Here is a 16,896-nt window from a genome sequence, read left to right on the forward strand (position 1 = left end):
ACCCATTTCATTCTTTTAGTTTATTCACTCATTTCAATTTTTTATATAGCTTTGATATATTAGTTTTTCACATTTTTTTCAAATTAATAACTTACAATTTATAAACTTTAAATTTTTTAAAAAATTTTAGCTAAACTTTTATCTTTTAATTATGTTTACATATGTTGAAATATACCTTGAAATCTCAGTTACAAGAAGTCAGAAAAATATGATGTGAATCTGCTTGCTGCGCGAGGTGCAGACTTGTTTTCTGTCTTCAGAAGTCAGGTTATGCCTCCTGCGCGAGGCGCAACGCGGGACCAAAATTTTGCATCTTTGCAGATTTTGTGAAAAAAATATTTTTTTCTCGGTGGATACTCTGACTTGAATTTATTTTATTTAAAAACATATTTGTTACTAATTTTTAGGCATATATTTTTCTATAAATAGAGTGTTTTATTCATAGAAAAATAAGAGAGTAGAAATGTAGGGAATCAATTAGGATTTGTCGCCAACACAAGGCTAGAGTTTTAGAAAGAAACAAGAGGGGTTGTCTCTTGGTATAACTCTAGGGTTGAGCAAAGGGGATTGATTACACCTTGGGAAACACTTATCAAATTGAGTCTCTTGGCCACGGGAAGAGATTTGGGTTTTGGGTAGAATTAGGATTAATTCTTGCAACCCAATTGAGAATTTTTTTGTAAAGTTACTCTTTGATATAGTGGAACGGAGGGGTTGCTCTCTCCCCCAGACTAGATTATTATTGGACCGATCTGGGTAAACAAATATTGTGTTTTTCTTCTCCTTTATCTTGTTTATCGGTTATTATTATTATTGCTTATTCCGCTTAATTATTGGTTGTCGTTCTATTGCTCCACACATCAAGTTTCTTATTGGTGAGATTTTTATTAACGAATTCACAACAACATATGCGTAAAAAAATTATGTTGACATATTATATTTTTATTAATAATTTTTAAATTAGATGAATTTTTTCAAAAGCCATAGGAAGATTTTTTTTTTGAGAGAAAACAAATTAACTCATTTCATTATTAATAATGTGCTCAATATAAGATGACATATGACCATGAAACTGGATACGAGCATAAGACAATGACGCCCTTGCTAACATATGAGCAGCATTGTTCGCCTGTCGCCTAACGAAACTTATCTTAAAGCTTGGAAAAATAGATAGTAAAGTTTTACAAGAATTTAAAATGGCTCATAATTCAGAATTGGTACCAATGTTATGGGTGATGCCAACAACAACTTGCTTACAATCAAGTTCAATAGACACCGCCGCCGTTAAACCTCGATCATTGAGCCAAATTATCGCCTCTCTTATACCGCATGCTTCCGCGCTCTTGTGGTTGTGGAAGGCCATAGATCCAAGCCGTTTTTGCTGCTATAAACTCTCCTTTCTCACCTCTTAGACATATACCAACGCCATACCATCCATGATCTTTGAAAATTGCCGCATCTACATTGCATTTTACCAACGCCATAACATACGAAGATGTTGATAGTGGGTCGATCCAAAGTACAATAAATTTGCCCAAATAAATCCAAATTTATAAGTTAAGGAGAATGTTAACGTGTGCCCTTAAGACACATGTTAAAGAAGCAAAAATAGAAATTATTAAATGCTAATTTGTGCATTTTAATTTTTGAAACATTAAATTTTTTATATCATTAAATGTTGAGTTTCTATATTAGGATATTTTAACATATGCCCTTAGGGCACATGTTAACAAAACCCATAAGCTAAACGGGTTAAGCTATTTTTGAAGCGTACTTTATTAGTATGACTCAACTCATAAAAATATTGCCCAATTGGGTCGGATTCATTGTCAGTCACCACCAATTTGCTAACCTCCTTTTCATTTTTGACTTCTCAAATGTACTGCCTTCCAAGACTTAATTTGTTTGACTATAATGTGTTGGTTTTAAAGTGTAGATGAAGATTGTCCAATACATTGTGCCCAATCTATTTGTACTAATCTTTCTTTCTATCTTCATCAAAATATATATATTTTCTTTTTGTTGTCAAATAGTGTCTAGCAATCTATTTGTACTAATCTTTCTTTCTATCTTCGTCAAAATAATAATTATTTTTTAAATAGTATCTAGTGGCTAGAATTTTACCTTTTAAGGTGAATATGTAATTCAGATCACTACAATAATTTGCAATGTCACAGCTAATTAAGCTATGTTCACGTGAACATCAAAGTAATCTTTCTTTCTATCTGTATAGTGGAATTTGGATTGATTATTGCAATATTTTCACAAAATTTGACGTTATAATAAATTTGGACTATATTGATTTAAAATTGTATTGTTTAAATTTCAAGATATTTCACCGATTAAATCAATTTTGTAAACCAATCAGAATTATCCACATCAACAAATATACCGATACATATTCACATAATATGTGTACCAGAATATTCAACTTATTTTAATAGCTATTCAATATATATGAAATATAATTTTTTAATGTAACTGCGAGTTATAAGATGAAATCCTATTACATCCGTAGGAATAGTTGTTTTAGTTAATTAATAAATACTAGTGTGTTGTGGTATAAATGGTGTAAAAAGAAGATACTCGCTATCTCCCATTTTATAAGAGTTACTTTGACTAAATGATCTTATTTATTTATCTTATTTTGACTATATTTTTTTAATAATACATTGATATAAATATTAGCATATAAGATCTTATTTGATTTGTTTTGATGGGTATTTTCAAAATATCAAGTTTTTATAATTTTTACTAATAGAGATTTGAAGATATTAGAGATCAAAATTGTGCGTCGACATACGTACATTAGTCAAACTGACGAAGGGAGTAGTAAACCTGAACAAATCTAATTAAAAACATGAGTTGTGAACAATGTGGGTCAAAAATCAAAATATTATTTAATCCACTATATTTAATGTAATGGCTACAAATTTAGATAATATTAACATACATAAGATCTTATATTCGATCATCATCGACTTTCTTATTAAAAAAAATGATGCTGTTTGTGATTGTTTATGACAATGGCAATCAATGGCAATGAGGTATTGCGTCGGTGGTAAAGTAAGTAAGTAGCTAGGAAGGATTTATGAGTTAAAGATGCCTGGGAAAGGCAGACTGTAATAGTACAGTACTATAGGGTAGCAAGGAGATGGAGAGAGATGGGACGATGAGGTATAGTATAGGGACATTTTGGGAAGTCCAATATATCATTGAGGAGACTCTATCATTGTTTTGGCGTATATGAAGTTAGAAGAAGTGAAAAAGTGGTAGGGTCAATGTCCTATATGGTCAAAAGAAATATTGACTCAGACACATACATACATACACCCTTTGACTGTCCCTTTGTGTTAGAGGAGCTAACACTCTCTGCCCTCTGTCTCACTTTGTCAGCAACACCTTTCCCCCTTCACTCCGTGGTACTCCAATATGTCATTCCCAAATTGCCCATGCATCTAATCACCCCTCTTCTTTATCTACCCAAAAAATCATATTAATTCTTCACTTGCCCAATTATGCCTCAACAATCCCCATCATATACCCTATACTCTTGTACTTACTATTATTACTTCATTAGTTTTTACAAACAACCATAATAGAGATTAATAGGTTTTAGATATTCTTTTTAAACAGCGAAACTCTCGCACACTAAGTACAAAGAATAAGAAATCGGGCCCAAACCCACGCTCAGTTAGACCCCACCATCTTAAATACTCCATTCGTCATAAAATGTAAGTAAAGTAAAAGAAATTTATGTTGTTGGTTCAAAATTTATGCTAAATACATTCATTTTTATTGACAAATTTTTATTTATGTTTTGAGACGGATTGAGTACTATCAGATATCCATACATTCTTATATCATCTAAGATTTGTTTAGGGTTAGAGAATTTAGATTTGACTTAACTATTTGATGTCTAAAACTAGGGCATATCTCATGAAGATTCATTCATCTATATTTGTAGAGAAACAAACAAATGTCAGACATTGATTAAATTATATACACAATAATCACCGGATCAATACCGTGTGTGTCTTAATGAGAAATTAATATAAAGGCACTAGAATTGGTTTGTCCATCAATGAATTGGAACATATATATACCATGCATTACATATATATGATATCACATGAAATCAATTGGTGAAAGTGACTTAAAAATACTACTAGACTCCAATTGAATTTTAAGAGGGTGAAAGAATGCATGACCAATAAATATTATATGATTTTTTGAAAGTGACATGCTAGCATATATTAATTAATTATCTCTGGCCATGGTGTTCAGAATTAATAAATGAGTGAATGGCACCGGAAAGATTACTGACGGCAGCGACAAGGGTGGCGATACCTTGTCGGTGAACTTCATTCCGGGATTCTTCCATTTGAATTCGCCTTTGTTCAATCTCGATCAATTCACGGTGCCGTTTCTCCTTCTTCTCTTCACATCTCCTTAGAGCTCGTGCCAATACCGATGCACTTCTCATTATGCTTGAACCAAGGTTCTTAACTTTCCTACGTTTTGATTCCGAGCCACCATCATCTTCATCATCCTCACTCTTCTCCGAATCTGTGGCAGATTCAGTTCTCTCTACAATCAAACAAAAAAAAGTTCCACAATACAATCACAAAAATTCATCACATCATTAATTACAATGTTCATATCTTAAAATTTATCACATCATTAAAATGTTCATATAGAGCTACTTCATGAAATGATAAATACTCCCTCCGGTCCTTTTTATAAGAAACACTTTGGAATTTTTATTTGGTCCTTTTTATAAGAAACACTTTGACACAATTCCATTTGTACCCTTATTAAATACAATCAAATAATTCATTATAATGCTAGTGCATTAATTAGAGAAGTCTATTTCCCATACTAGTCAAAGGTTAGTTTTGGAATATAACATAAAATGATAGAATCATTAATGAGAAAATTTACCTTCCTTGGTCTGTGTGATTTTGTCAAAGTGTTTCTTATAATAAGGACCGGAGGGAGTAAAATAAAAGGATACGTTACAAATACCAATGATCTTGGATTAAGAAATATAAGCATGAAATAGAAAAAATGTCACATTCATAAAATAAAAAATGATCCCCAAAAAAGGTCAAGATGGAATTAATGAGAGTATTTAATTTGCATGAGTTTGGTTATGTGTATGACTCATGAAATGATGGTATTGGTCAATGCATTAGCTACTAGTACGTGGAAAACTAACACACTTTTTTTTAATAATAAAAAACATTAGACTAAGATTTGGGATTTTGTTAGGATTAAGGATTATGTTAATGATTACACCCAGATGGATTAAGCAAGTGAGAATCTATATTCTTGGATAGCCCACCACAAAATCCATGACAATCATGAGGTGGTACCCTTTCACACACTGGTCTACATGATTGTACTGTGTATATTATACTCCTATATTTTACTATTTTATTTTATTTTTCTCAATATTTTTTAATAAAAAATAAAAATAGAAAAGTAACAAATTTTTCTAGTTTGTTCAATGGGAACCAGAATCTTTGTGCAGTGTAGCAACGTGGTCAAGATACCACCTATGTCACACAATCTTCTTATCAACCGTTTGATGCAAATAATCAATGTTTCATCATACGGTCAGAAATCCTCAACAGCATGGAGCTGACTGTACCATATAGCATATAATAGTACTCTGTCCGTACTCGTCCTAAAATATAAGTAAAAACTGGTCAACGAAATTAACGTATTTGGTTGGTAGTATAAAATTTAGATCAAATACATTAACTTTTGTCGACTAATTTTGTTTATATTTTAGGACGGAGTATTATGAGGAGTATTATGAAGACTAAAAAAAAATTAAAAAATAAATAGTAAATAAATAAAATATAAAAGAGAAGTGGGTCCCATTAAGTGTGGCAGAGTTTACAGAACCTGCAAGTTTGACCGATAATAACCCACACACAACACAGCATCCAAAAATTGTTAAAAAAACAAAAAAAAAAAATAAAAAAACAAAAATAAAGAAAGTGTATCACATTGATGATTACTCTACATTACATTACCTGAAACTGCCGGAGTAGTTGAACTTGCCGGAGCATGCGGCGGTGGAGGAGGTTGTTGTAGTGGAAGTGGTGGAGGAAGTGGCGGTGGTGGTGGTGGAGGAAGAAGCTGTGCTTGAAGTGGTAGTGCTGGTAATGGTGAAGACACCAATGTAACCAAACCTTGTTGTTGATGATGATGTTGTGGTGTTGTGATTCTTTGTGATTGTTTTCTTTGAAGAACATCGCTTATAGCTTGATAAATTTCAAAAACCATATTAGAAGGAAGATTCTGTTCTTTGCGTTGTTGTTTGTTGAGAATCCAATAAGAAGGAAAGTTATGATGATGTTGATGATGATGATCTTTGTTTGGTGATTGTGATTCTGATTTGGATTCATAATCACGAACTTTTTTGTAATCACGAAGTAAATTATCCCATTTATCATTACATTGATTTTGGCTTCTTAAACAACCATGACTCCAACAATAGTTTTCAACCCATTTCCATCTTAGTTCACCACTGTTTCTGTTTGAGCTAGTACTAGGACATGCAGAGGTTGTTGTTGGTGTTGTTGTTCTGTTTTGGTCTTGTGATGATGATGATGGAGTTGAAGTTGAAGTTGATGTGTTTTTTAGTCTTCTTTCATCGTCTAGTTTCTTTGCTGTTATGAGGATTAGTGTTTCTTGGATTGTCCAGTTACCTTTGCGGTATTCTCTAGTGGAGGGTGGTTGTGGTGGTGGTTGTGGTGGTTGTGTGGTGGTGGTGGTGTGAATGATGATGGGTAGATTGTGTTGGTTGGGTATGATTGATGGATGTGATAATGGGGTGGTGGAAGTTGAAGGATCAGACATTTGGCATATGAGATATTGTGATTTTGTGAATGATTAATTGAATGAAAGAAGAAATTAATGAGTTTGATTTTGAGTTTGGTGTATGAGAGTGAGTTAATTTTGTGATTGTTGAATGAATGTTGAAGTTGTTTTTGAGAGGTGAAGAGTGAGAATGAGTGAGTGAGTGAGTGAGATTTGTTTTGTTGAATGGAAAAAATTGAGCTAGTGGTAGTAACTTTGTTTTGTTGTGATGTGGGAAATAAAATTTGAGAATGAGTTTTGTTTTTTATGTATGGTAAAAAAAAGTAATAGTAGTAGGTGAATGATTTACAGCATTTGGTTATGGAAGGGTGACACGTGAGGAGTGTGTTGAAGCAAAGACTTGTTGCACGTGGCTAGACTGTGGGATTGGATGAATAGTAGTAATAGTAGTATAAGTATTACTCTCTTCTTTGTGGCTAAAAAGACTAACTTATAAAGATGCATAATTTGTTATCTATTTGAGGAGTTTTGAGCTTTTGGGTGTGTAGGGAAATGAAAATCATGATAGGGAAGCTTAGACTAAGGAATATAAGGGAATCTTGCATGATTAATGAGGTAAAAGTGTTGATGTTAAGTTCAATTAAAGTGATCTAAGTATATAATTTCAAAAATAAATATAAAAAGTGATCTAAGTATCTAAGTATCTAAGTATGAAAATCATGAAAGTGGTCTATAACTGTGGGCTTTTAATTCAACATATACATGTGAAATTTTGCTTGTTAAGTTTAATTAAAGTGATCTAAATGTTGGTTGGAGATACGAACAATCCTTCTAGATTTTTAGTTGCTTGGAGAATTATGCACAATGTTATTGTCACTGATGATAACTTGATCAAAAGAGGCCTCACGATTGTTTCTTGTTGCAGTCTCTGTGGAAGTAGTTACGAAACTGTTACTCATTTGTTCTTGCGCTGCCCCTTTATAATGCAGTATTGGAACTGGTTATCTTCTTTGCTAGGCATGCCTCTTGATCTCTCAAATTTTGATTCCCTTCTTGGCATATATAACAAAGGTTGGAGTCCTCAATTACATGATCTCATTATTGCAGCCATTGTCAATATTTTGTGGAAGGTCTGGAAATGCAGGAACAATGTCAGATTTAATGATATTTATCCCTATTTTTCTCGTGATCTGATCTATGTGAAAAGTCTTATTCATCAAGCAGCTCATTATTCCAAAGGTCACATGTACTCATCTATAAAAGAATTTTCTATCCTCAAGCATTTTGGTGTTGATTGTCATCCTCCCCCTCCGCCATCTATTAAACACGTCAATTGGATCATGCCTCCTAGTTTTTGGGTGAAGTGCAATACTGATGGAGCCTCTAGAGGTTCTCCAGGTATTTCTTCTTGTGGTGGCATCTTTAGAGACCATCTTGGTACTTTTTTAGGTGCATTTTCAGCTAACATTGGTGTTGCAACCTCTCTTTATGCTGAAATTTGCGCTGCAATTTATGCTATTGAATTTGCTTCTGCTAAAGGATGGACCCGTCTTTGGCTTGAATGTGACTCTATCCTCTTAGTTCAAGCTTTCACTAATGTGAATGTGGTCCCTTGGAAGCTGAAGGTTAAATGGAAAAATTATCTTCATATCGTTAGAAATTTTCGTTTTAGATTTTTTCATATTTATAGAGAAGGAAATACTTGTGCAGACAGATTAGCTAATGCGGGTTTTTTTGTTGATGGGTTAGTCTGGTGGGATCAATTACCAAGTTGCTCTAGAGAGAGTTTCTTTAGAGATAGAGTTGGTTTGTCTAATTATCGCTTTCGCTAATCTTGTTTTGGTGGGTTTGGTTTATGCCCCCCCACCCTTTCTTTTGTTTTTTCATTCTAATAATACTTTTGGTGAGATGGTAGAGGAGTGATAGTGCATTGAGGTGCCAACATAGTTGGGATGTCGATGAATTATTATTTGGAGGTTTAGGTCGAATGATATATATATATATATATCCTTGGTTTTATCCCTTGGGGTTTTCAAGAAAAAGTTTTTAATGAGGCAGTGGCAGGTTCCTTGTATTTTTGTTTCCTTGGGTTTTGGTCTAGTCCCCCCAAGTTTGTCTCTTTTTTCTTTCTTTCTAATAAATTTATTAGGGTGCTGCAAATGATAGGTGATGATTATGGGGTGCCAACAACATAGTTGGGATGTCATAGTTATCATGTGATGTCTGTGCACGCTAATGTTTTTATATATATATATATATATATATATATATATATATATATATATATATATATATATATATATATATATATAGGGTTTTGCTAATGTACACCTGTTTATTTTTAAGAAGGTGTGTTAGCAAGTTATAACTAAAAAGTAGTTAAATACACCCTAAGGTGCATGTTGCTAATACACACCTTCTAAGAAATAAGTGGGTGTACGTTAGCAACTGCTATAGGCATTTGCTATAATACACCTACTTAATTTTTAGAAGGTGTGTGTTAGCAAATGATAACTAAAAAGTAGTTAAATACACCTTTTGCTAATGCACACCTTCATAAAAAACAGTGGGTGTGCATTAACAAATCTTATATATATATATATAATAAAAAAGTAAAAAAAATAAAAAAAAATGATTTTTTTTTAATTTATAGATAATATTAATAACATAAAAAATAGTCATTTATCTTTGAAGTTAATATAAAAAAATGTCATATTATAACCAATAATATTAAAATAACTTCTAGCTATTTAAAAAAGGTTGTCTTTCTAATAATTTTTTGACTTAAGTTATTTATATTTTTTGAGATTGGACCTAATTATCCTTCTTTCAAAAAGGCCAATCTCTATTTTTTTTGTTTTTGTGATTGTTTGGATTAAGCTATAAGCATAACTATACCTAAAGAATTGTAATTTTCCCACCCCCTAGATTCACTCAGTCACCCCCTGAAATTACCATAAGACCTCCTCGCTATCTACATTGTGAGCAACTGTGCGCCTCCTGGAAAGCGAGTGTAAAAATTAGTGACCATTTGGAAGTGGTTTCAACCCATAGATTTTTTTTTTGAAAAACAACGTTCACGTTTTACACAGCGAACATGAATGCGACTGTTCCCTTGCTAGAAAGCGAACGTTTTCCATATATATATGTATGGACCTTCAGACACAAACAATACACATTTTCACCTCCTTGTTTTTCCTCCCCAAACCCTTACCAAAACCGGCGATTTTGGCCAAAGTGGTGTTTCAAGGTCACAATCCAACCATCAAAGAGCTCCACGAACATCCCAATGAGTTGAATGCAAAGGTAATCACACTCTAAAACATTTCTCTTTCGTTTTGCAAAGCATTTCGTTTACATCACGTCAAACATACTTTGTTGATTGAGTTTGCTTCCTATTTAGCGAGCATGCATGTAATCGTTCGCTTTCTAGGTAGCGAACATGTCTGAGACTGAAATTTACTGCTATGTTATTTCCATTTTAATTCAAGGAGTGTGATGGATTTTACACATTATATTCTTATACTTAGTATACTAAGTTCTCAACTTCAAATCTTTTAACATTTGCTTGTATATATAAATGTCAACATTTAATGTCCTCAATAAAATTGCATTTACCCTTTCAATTTATTTTATAGACAGGTTAACCGGAGCAAGGACCAGGCATGAACTGATGATCGAGGCTGAGCTTGGATTGTCGGATTAGAAGACTTCGTCTTCTTCTTTGTTTTTGTTAAATCTATTATTTAGATTTCAGTTATCATTTCAGCTGCATTGTATTGATTATCACATTCTCGTGATAATTTGTAATTCAAATAATTATTCTGTGATCTTAATATCTCGACTAAATATTTTAGACAATTTAGTTGGGGTGTTTGAAATTAAAAAAATGATTAATTTAAATATGCAACGCGGTAAAACATGAGAATTTAAATACAATACCACCAAGATATTTTAATAAAAAAATTAAATTAAATTTAAAATAAAATATTCATTACTTTAACAATTTATACTATGAAGCCAGATACTTAATACAAATATGATACAACATGAATATACAATAAAATATGAGAATTTAAATAAAAAATTAATAAAAAAATTCATACTTTAATACCACCAAGATACTTTAATAAAAAATTATTATTTTTTTTTAAAAAAATACATTGCTTAAACAATTCATAATAATTGTATTTAAATAAAAAATTAATAAAATATTCACACTTTAATACCAAGATACTTTAATAAAAAAATCATTGCTTAACAATTCATAGTAATTGAATCCATCTATTCTCCTCCATTACAGCTAGACAATTGTCTAACTTATTATAGCAGAAAAGTTGTATGTAATATATGATTGAATCATTTAGTGATTTATGAATATTTTTTTATTTAAATCCTCTCCAATTTTTACCCTCATGTTTTTCACTTTTTCCTCGTATATTTTTTAAGGGCAAAGTCTATAGTGCACAAGTCTCTCAAGTTGTACACCATGCACAAGTAACCGAAAACACTATAACGAATACAAATTTTACAAAATCCATTTTGATTTAAATCATTTATAAATTTTTTGAAAAAAATTAAAAATCATTTAATATGTTAAATAATTTTTAAAAGTAAGGAAAGGAAGGAACATAGTCAATTGCAAATACATAATCAATTGCAGCCATTGATATACACAATGCAATGCTACAAACTGACATTCTTTCATACAAAGAACAACTCCACCCAAAATAAACCCAAAAAAAGAAAAGAAAAACAGGAACATAATCCCAACCAACTAGGAAACTACAACATTATTAAAAACAAGAAAACAAAGTACAGCTATATATATGGATAATGATTATGATTAAACACGAGTTCCACCAACAGGAGCACCCTTGTGCATAGGATCACCAGTCGCTCCTCCTCCAACACCATAGTCAGTGTCACGATAACCTGGTCCATATCTGTTGTTGAACAGCCCTGCATGTATCAGCAGCAAGTACAACAACTGCGTGAATGTCAGGATGATTATGAATGCTTCCACCATCCTCAGCCTCCATCCTCTATGTCCTCCTATGTGTATCTGCTTGCAAGCCAACCTATTCAAAATAGGTACAATAGTTAGTTGTCACATCACATTACAAATCATCATGTTGAACACTTTGTGTCTGGTGTCTGTATTTTGTGTCTGGTGTCCGTGTCTGTATTGAGTTGAACACGGTGTGTGCGCGGTGCCTGTGTTAGTGTTGAGTTGTGTGTGGTGTCTGTGTCTCTATGTCTGTGTTATGTCTGATATTTGTGTCACGAATATCGAGACCTAACTCATCCTTACAAAACCGGCTTGTAAGGTGAGGATTATCTCCTCTTTATAAACTAAATCCCACCGAATGTTGGCCGCTAACACACCCCCTCACGCTTCAGCCCGGCCCAATGAGCCTGAAGCGTGAACGATGTCGGAAGCCCAACGATAGACCCGATAGGCTCTGATACCATGTCACGAATATCGAGACCTAACTCATCCTTACAAAACCGGCTTGTAAGGTGAGGATTGTCTCCTCTTTATAAACTCTTCTCAAGAGTCCTATCTATCCGATGTGGAACTAAATCCCACCAAGTGTTGGCCGCTAACAGTATCTGTGTTAGTCGGCGTGTTGTGTCGTGTTGTGTCTGGTGTCTATATCAGTGTTGTGTCTGATATCTGTGAGGCAGATTCTTGCTAGTATACCCCATGGCTAGAGCAGTAACAGCCCAAGCAATGATTGAAGTGGCTCCTGCAGAAGCTAAACTATCACTCCTCCAAGCTCTAATGTGATTTCCACCTATAAATTTTGACACTATACCAAGAACAGAAGCTAAAAGGGCAAACACCAAGAAGAACATGGTAGCACCATTTCCTCCAAAACCTGAATCAAACAAACACATACACAAAAAGGGTCATTCCATTTTTCCCAAATTAAATTAGGAAAATTTATATAAATCAAGCAAGTCAACTTTTTGGACACATTATTAAATGTTGTGAAAAAAGTGGTCATTTTTTTGTTACATTTAATGATTTGATGACTCAAAATTAGTAAAATGAACTTACTTGGGTGATAAGTTTGGCCATTGATGAACCTATTGAGACACCAACTAGCAAAACCAAGAACAATGAAATACATGAGCAAGTTCAGAAACAGCAATGGAGCTAGAACATTTCTTCCCACCATAGCCATACTTCAAAAGCTTGTAGAAATTTTGAGTCTTTCACAAAGAAATGCAGAGAGTTACTTGCTTTTGCACCGATTAATGCAACTTTTCAGGCTTTTGTTTTGTGAGCTTTAGAGTGTGGGATTGTGAAGCTATAAATAGAGAGTCCAAAAGGTACTTTGAAGACACGTGTCAATCAATAAGTCTAGCATGTGTGCTTTCATGTCCAGGTGGTAGGACACTTGTCATTTTCTGTCATAGTGTTCTTCACAAATCCATTCTCTCTTTCGATTCTTTTTTTTAATAATTGAATTTGAATCTCAAATCTCAAAGTTTTATAACGGTGCCTTATCCATCGAAAGAAAAAAAAATAACAAATCAACCGTTGTTTATAAGTTACTAGTCCTTTTTCTTTGGATAAATAAAATATTGATGCTACATAGTTTTTTTTTATTAAGTCATTAAAAGTAAAGGTTAAAGATATAATGTTACAATTTGCAAAATGTTATTAGTTAAAATTCTGTTATCTGTGCTTAACTCAGTTGGTCCGGAATCCGGATAAGGATCGGAGTTCGAAATCCAAACATCTTACTTATTTATTTTAAAGTGAAATTTCTAATTATTAAACTACTTTAAAAAACTCTGTTACTGAAATGAGATTTGTTTACAATTTACATAGGAGTACACATTAAGCAAAATCTAGAAACTGCTGTTCAATATTTAGTAGAGTTGCAACATTGTTTTTATCGGTGGACCTTAATTTTTTTCATTAAATTTCTTTTATCATTGCACATTAAATGTAGTCTAGAATATTCATATAAATGTGGTCATGGTTTTGGCATGTCGACATTGTTACAGAATAGGATCTCTATTGGTTGAACACTTGTGTATATGTTCTGTTGTGTTCCAGAGAGATGTATTTTATTCTTATATATCCAATTGGAGAACTATAAATAATGAGAATTCGGACTCTTATGTCTTGAGGTGTCGTTCACCGTTTTAGATCGTTCAGATTGAGACACCAAAAGCTTCACTTTTATCTTTAAATTTTCAACTTGGAAGTGCACTTATCACGATTTATTATGGGTTAAGGCTTGCTATAGATATTACGCAGTTGTTATCCTAAATGTTTAGATACGATGAAGATTAATTTTTTTTTTTGGACTGGTATGATGAAAATGAATTGGAAGGTTCTCTTGCTTGTTCTCTTAAGGAAGAAAATTTTAGTGTCAATTTTCTTACTAAATTGGGATTGGCGAAGGAATAAACTTGTGATTTTGGCCCCCTAGACGAGTCAACGCACATGCGGCAAGCCATGTTAACGTGACATGTGAGTCATTGTCCTTGTAGCAAAACATGCTGATGTTACGTGTGAGTCACTTAATTGCTACATGCATGTTGACTTGATCAAATTCAGTTGGGGGCGGGGCGCATCCTTTTACAAAATGAGCTAAAATTGTAAATTTGTGAAAGTAATATTTTAAAAGTTAAGGTGTCAAAATCACAAATTTATAAAAAATAGGAGGCAAAAATACAATTTAGCCTAAAAACAAAGATAATAATTGTTATAAAATGCAGAAAATTATTTTGATTAGATTATCAAGCCTAGATCAAACTGATTCATTTAACAGAACTCCAAGGTCCCTGGGCTACAGCAAGAAAATAAGGTACAAATATTATTGTATTTAATTAAACGTTGGGGTAGCTTTTTAAAGTAAGGCTACTTGTTGGTGCTTTTAGCAGCTGGTTTGCTTCCTTTTCCCTATATACAACCAAAGATCAAAACCTTAATTTTGGTAATTAATTAAGCACATATTGTTGGTGTAAGCCCTAGAGACCAATTATTTATAATTGCATGATACTTGTATTGGATAATTTACTTATTAAATAAAAGCTTTTCTTTATTATGTTTATGTGTTAAATAATAATAGAGTCCCTAGAATAGTAAGTTCATTGAATGGAACGTTAAGTGTGACTTAATCGTGAGAATCCATTACACATGAGAACACTATTCTTAAAACATCCGTAGTCGAGCTTTAATGTGAATTGGGATAACATCAAATCATAGAGACTATTATGTTGGTAGACTGATGATCACATCTCACGGATCATAGATAAAGAGTTATCAAGTCTTCACATAGATATAAATATTAAGAGTAATATTTATATCGGATTGACCCACCATGAGAATACTACATAGTATGTTATGAAATGTCATAAGATATTCTCATAGTGATAAGTGGTGTATTCCACCCTTCGACCTGAAACCACTATGTTCCCTAGATGTAGGAGTGTAGTACTTTGTCGCCATTCAAAGTTATCCGTAACAGGATGACTATAAAGTTGGTCGATGGGTATTCCACGAATCATGCTAAGGGACATGAGTGACCTAGATGGAATTTACCCCTCCTACATAACAGGAGATATGTCTATGGGCCCAATATTGAACTTAACAAGGGTGACGTACTATGCCTTGTGTTCAATATAGACATAAGGGTAAAAGGGTAATTATACACATGAGTTTTTATCACGGAAAGGTTTGTCAGATCACGTGACATTCTTGTGATTTGGGTAGCAGTGATGTGTTGCTAGATACCGCTCACTGTTTATAATATTAAGATTAATATTATTGCCAACGTCATAAGAACCTACAGGGTCACACACATAAGGACAGTCGATATGGAAGAAATAAGTAAGACTTATTTTGAGGGTGCGATTAGTGAAAAACAGTTTTGCGCTTAAGAAGACCATACACCGTTTGGCCCAACTGACCACACAAGAAACTCTATAAATAGAAGCTTGTGTAGTTCAGTTTGTGTTTGCTTTTTTCACAATTCGTTTTTCAGAGAAACCCTGAAACTCTGAAACCCTAACCGCACTTCCTAAGCCTTCATCTTGTAGCAGCTAGCACTGAAAGTTGAAGACCTGTTCGTGTGGACTAGCTAGAGGTGCTGCCGTCGTGTGGTGCTTGTGATCAACGAAGAGAAGCAAAGAGTTTGCTGTTTCAGTTCTACAAAGGTATAACGTTTAACCCTGATCATGCCCATTCGCAAGGATCCATCGAAGGAAAAATTTAAAATTCCGCTGCGTTTTACACTCTGTTTTAAACACGATTTTCCTTCACATATAAAGGTTAATTAAGCACAAAAGATAAAATAAAATCAAACTTATGTCGATAGATAAGCAACATGAAAAAGTGTCACTGTTTTGAAAAAGAAGATACCTTTCTCTTATTAGATTCTTGAGGCTTCTGTTGAGGTTTCTTTGAAGATGATTTAGAACCTTGACCCTTTAGTGCACCATCACTAGCTTTAGGAGTAGCTTCTTTCTTGGCCTGCCCAAAAAGTTGGGTTCCAACAGGTTTTTCAGCCTTCAAGGATGCCATTTTGCACAAAATAAAGAGACTCTAATCTATGAGTCTATATTGTTGTTCTTGTAATGCATTTTGTGAAACACAACAAATATGCCTTTTATAGGAGTCTAAAGCCACTAGGAACGAATCACAACTTGCATTGGATGATGGTGAATTAATGCATGGTGGAGAATAGATAAAGAATAGCATAAATTACAAGAAGATCATGCAAGTATGCAACAATTTTGAATCAGATACTTGTAATTATAATGATCAGTAAAATTTAGTAATATTATTATCTTTAAATGAAACATATAGCTATAAGTTGGCACTATGTTTCAGTATAAAATTGACCTAATAACTATAATTAGCCTAGTGTACCAACAATAGATTAGTCATTAGTCTGAGTGGTAAGGAATTTTGACCTCTTTAGGAAGTGGTCGGAAATCTGATTTTTGATCCTTATGTATCGAAAAAAATTCGGTTGAAAAAGGAAAAATTTTGTATGCCCAACTTATTCTCCGCCTAATATGAGATTA

The 16,896-nt window shown here is 33.2% G+C and overlaps 2 protein-coding genes across 3 annotated transcripts; both read right to left on the bottom strand.

Moving 5' to 3' along the window:
* Positions 1-4,058: 4,058 nt before the first annotated feature.
* Positions 4,059-7,126, bottom strand: LOC123920064 (trihelix transcription factor ASR3-like). 2 transcript variants are annotated; one of them, XM_045972196.1, is made up of 2 exons: positions 6,048-7,126; positions 4,059-4,569 (listed from the first exon to the last, which is right to left on the bottom strand). In XM_045972196.1, the coding sequence occupies exons 1-2, from the start codon at positions 6,874-6,876 to the stop codon at positions 4,265-4,267; spliced, it is 1,134 nt and encodes a 377-aa protein (XP_045828152.1). In that variant the 5' UTR covers positions 6,877-7,126; the 3' UTR covers positions 4,059-4,264. The 2 variants fall into 2 exon arrangements, with proteins under 2 accessions (XP_045828152.1, XP_045828142.1); XM_045972186.1 differs by having other exon boundaries at positions 4,059-4,590; positions 6,048-7,125.
* A 4,350-nt stretch (positions 7,127-11,476) lies between these two features.
* Positions 11,477-14,767, bottom strand: LOC123920071 (membrane protein PM19L). Its single transcript, XM_045972205.1, has 3 exons — positions 12,905-14,767; positions 12,545-12,722; positions 11,477-11,918 (listed from the first exon to the last, which is right to left on the bottom strand). The coding sequence occupies exons 1-3, from the start codon at positions 13,029-13,031 to the stop codon at positions 11,684-11,686; spliced, it is 540 nt and encodes a 179-aa protein (XP_045828161.1). The 5' UTR covers positions 13,032-14,767; the 3' UTR covers positions 11,477-11,683.
* Between the last annotated feature and the right edge of the window lie 2,129 nt (positions 14,768-16,896).

This window comes from Trifolium pratense, linkage group LG1, assembly GCF_020283565.1.
Source record: "Trifolium pratense cultivar HEN17-A07 linkage group LG1, ARS_RC_1.1, whole genome shotgun sequence".
In the NCBI taxonomy this organism is placed as follows: Eukaryota; Viridiplantae; Streptophyta; class Magnoliopsida; order Fabales; family Fabaceae; genus Trifolium; species Trifolium pratense.

Excerpts from the sequence above, each read along its gene's own strand:
- LOC123920064 (XM_045972186.1), bottom strand. The coding sequence starts at position 6,876 with ATGTCTGATCCTTCAACTTCCACCACCCCATTATCACATCCATCAATC. Across the intron at positions 4,591-6,047 it reads AACTACTCCGGCAGTTTCAG|AGAGAACTGAATCTGCCACA; the intron begins GTAATGTAATGT and ends GTTTGATTGTAG.
- LOC123920071 (XM_045972205.1), bottom strand. The coding sequence starts at position 13,031 with ATGGCTATGGTGGGAAGAAATGTTCTAGCTCCATTGCTGTTTCTGAAC. Across the intron at positions 12,723-12,904 it reads TGGCCAAACTTATCACCCAA|GTTTTGGAGGAAATGGTGCT; the intron begins GTAAGTTCATTT and ends TGTTTGATTCAG. Across the intron at positions 11,919-12,544 it reads GTTACTGCTCTAGCCATGGG|GTTGGCTTGCAAGCAGATAC; the intron begins GTATACTAGCAA and ends TATTTTGAATAG.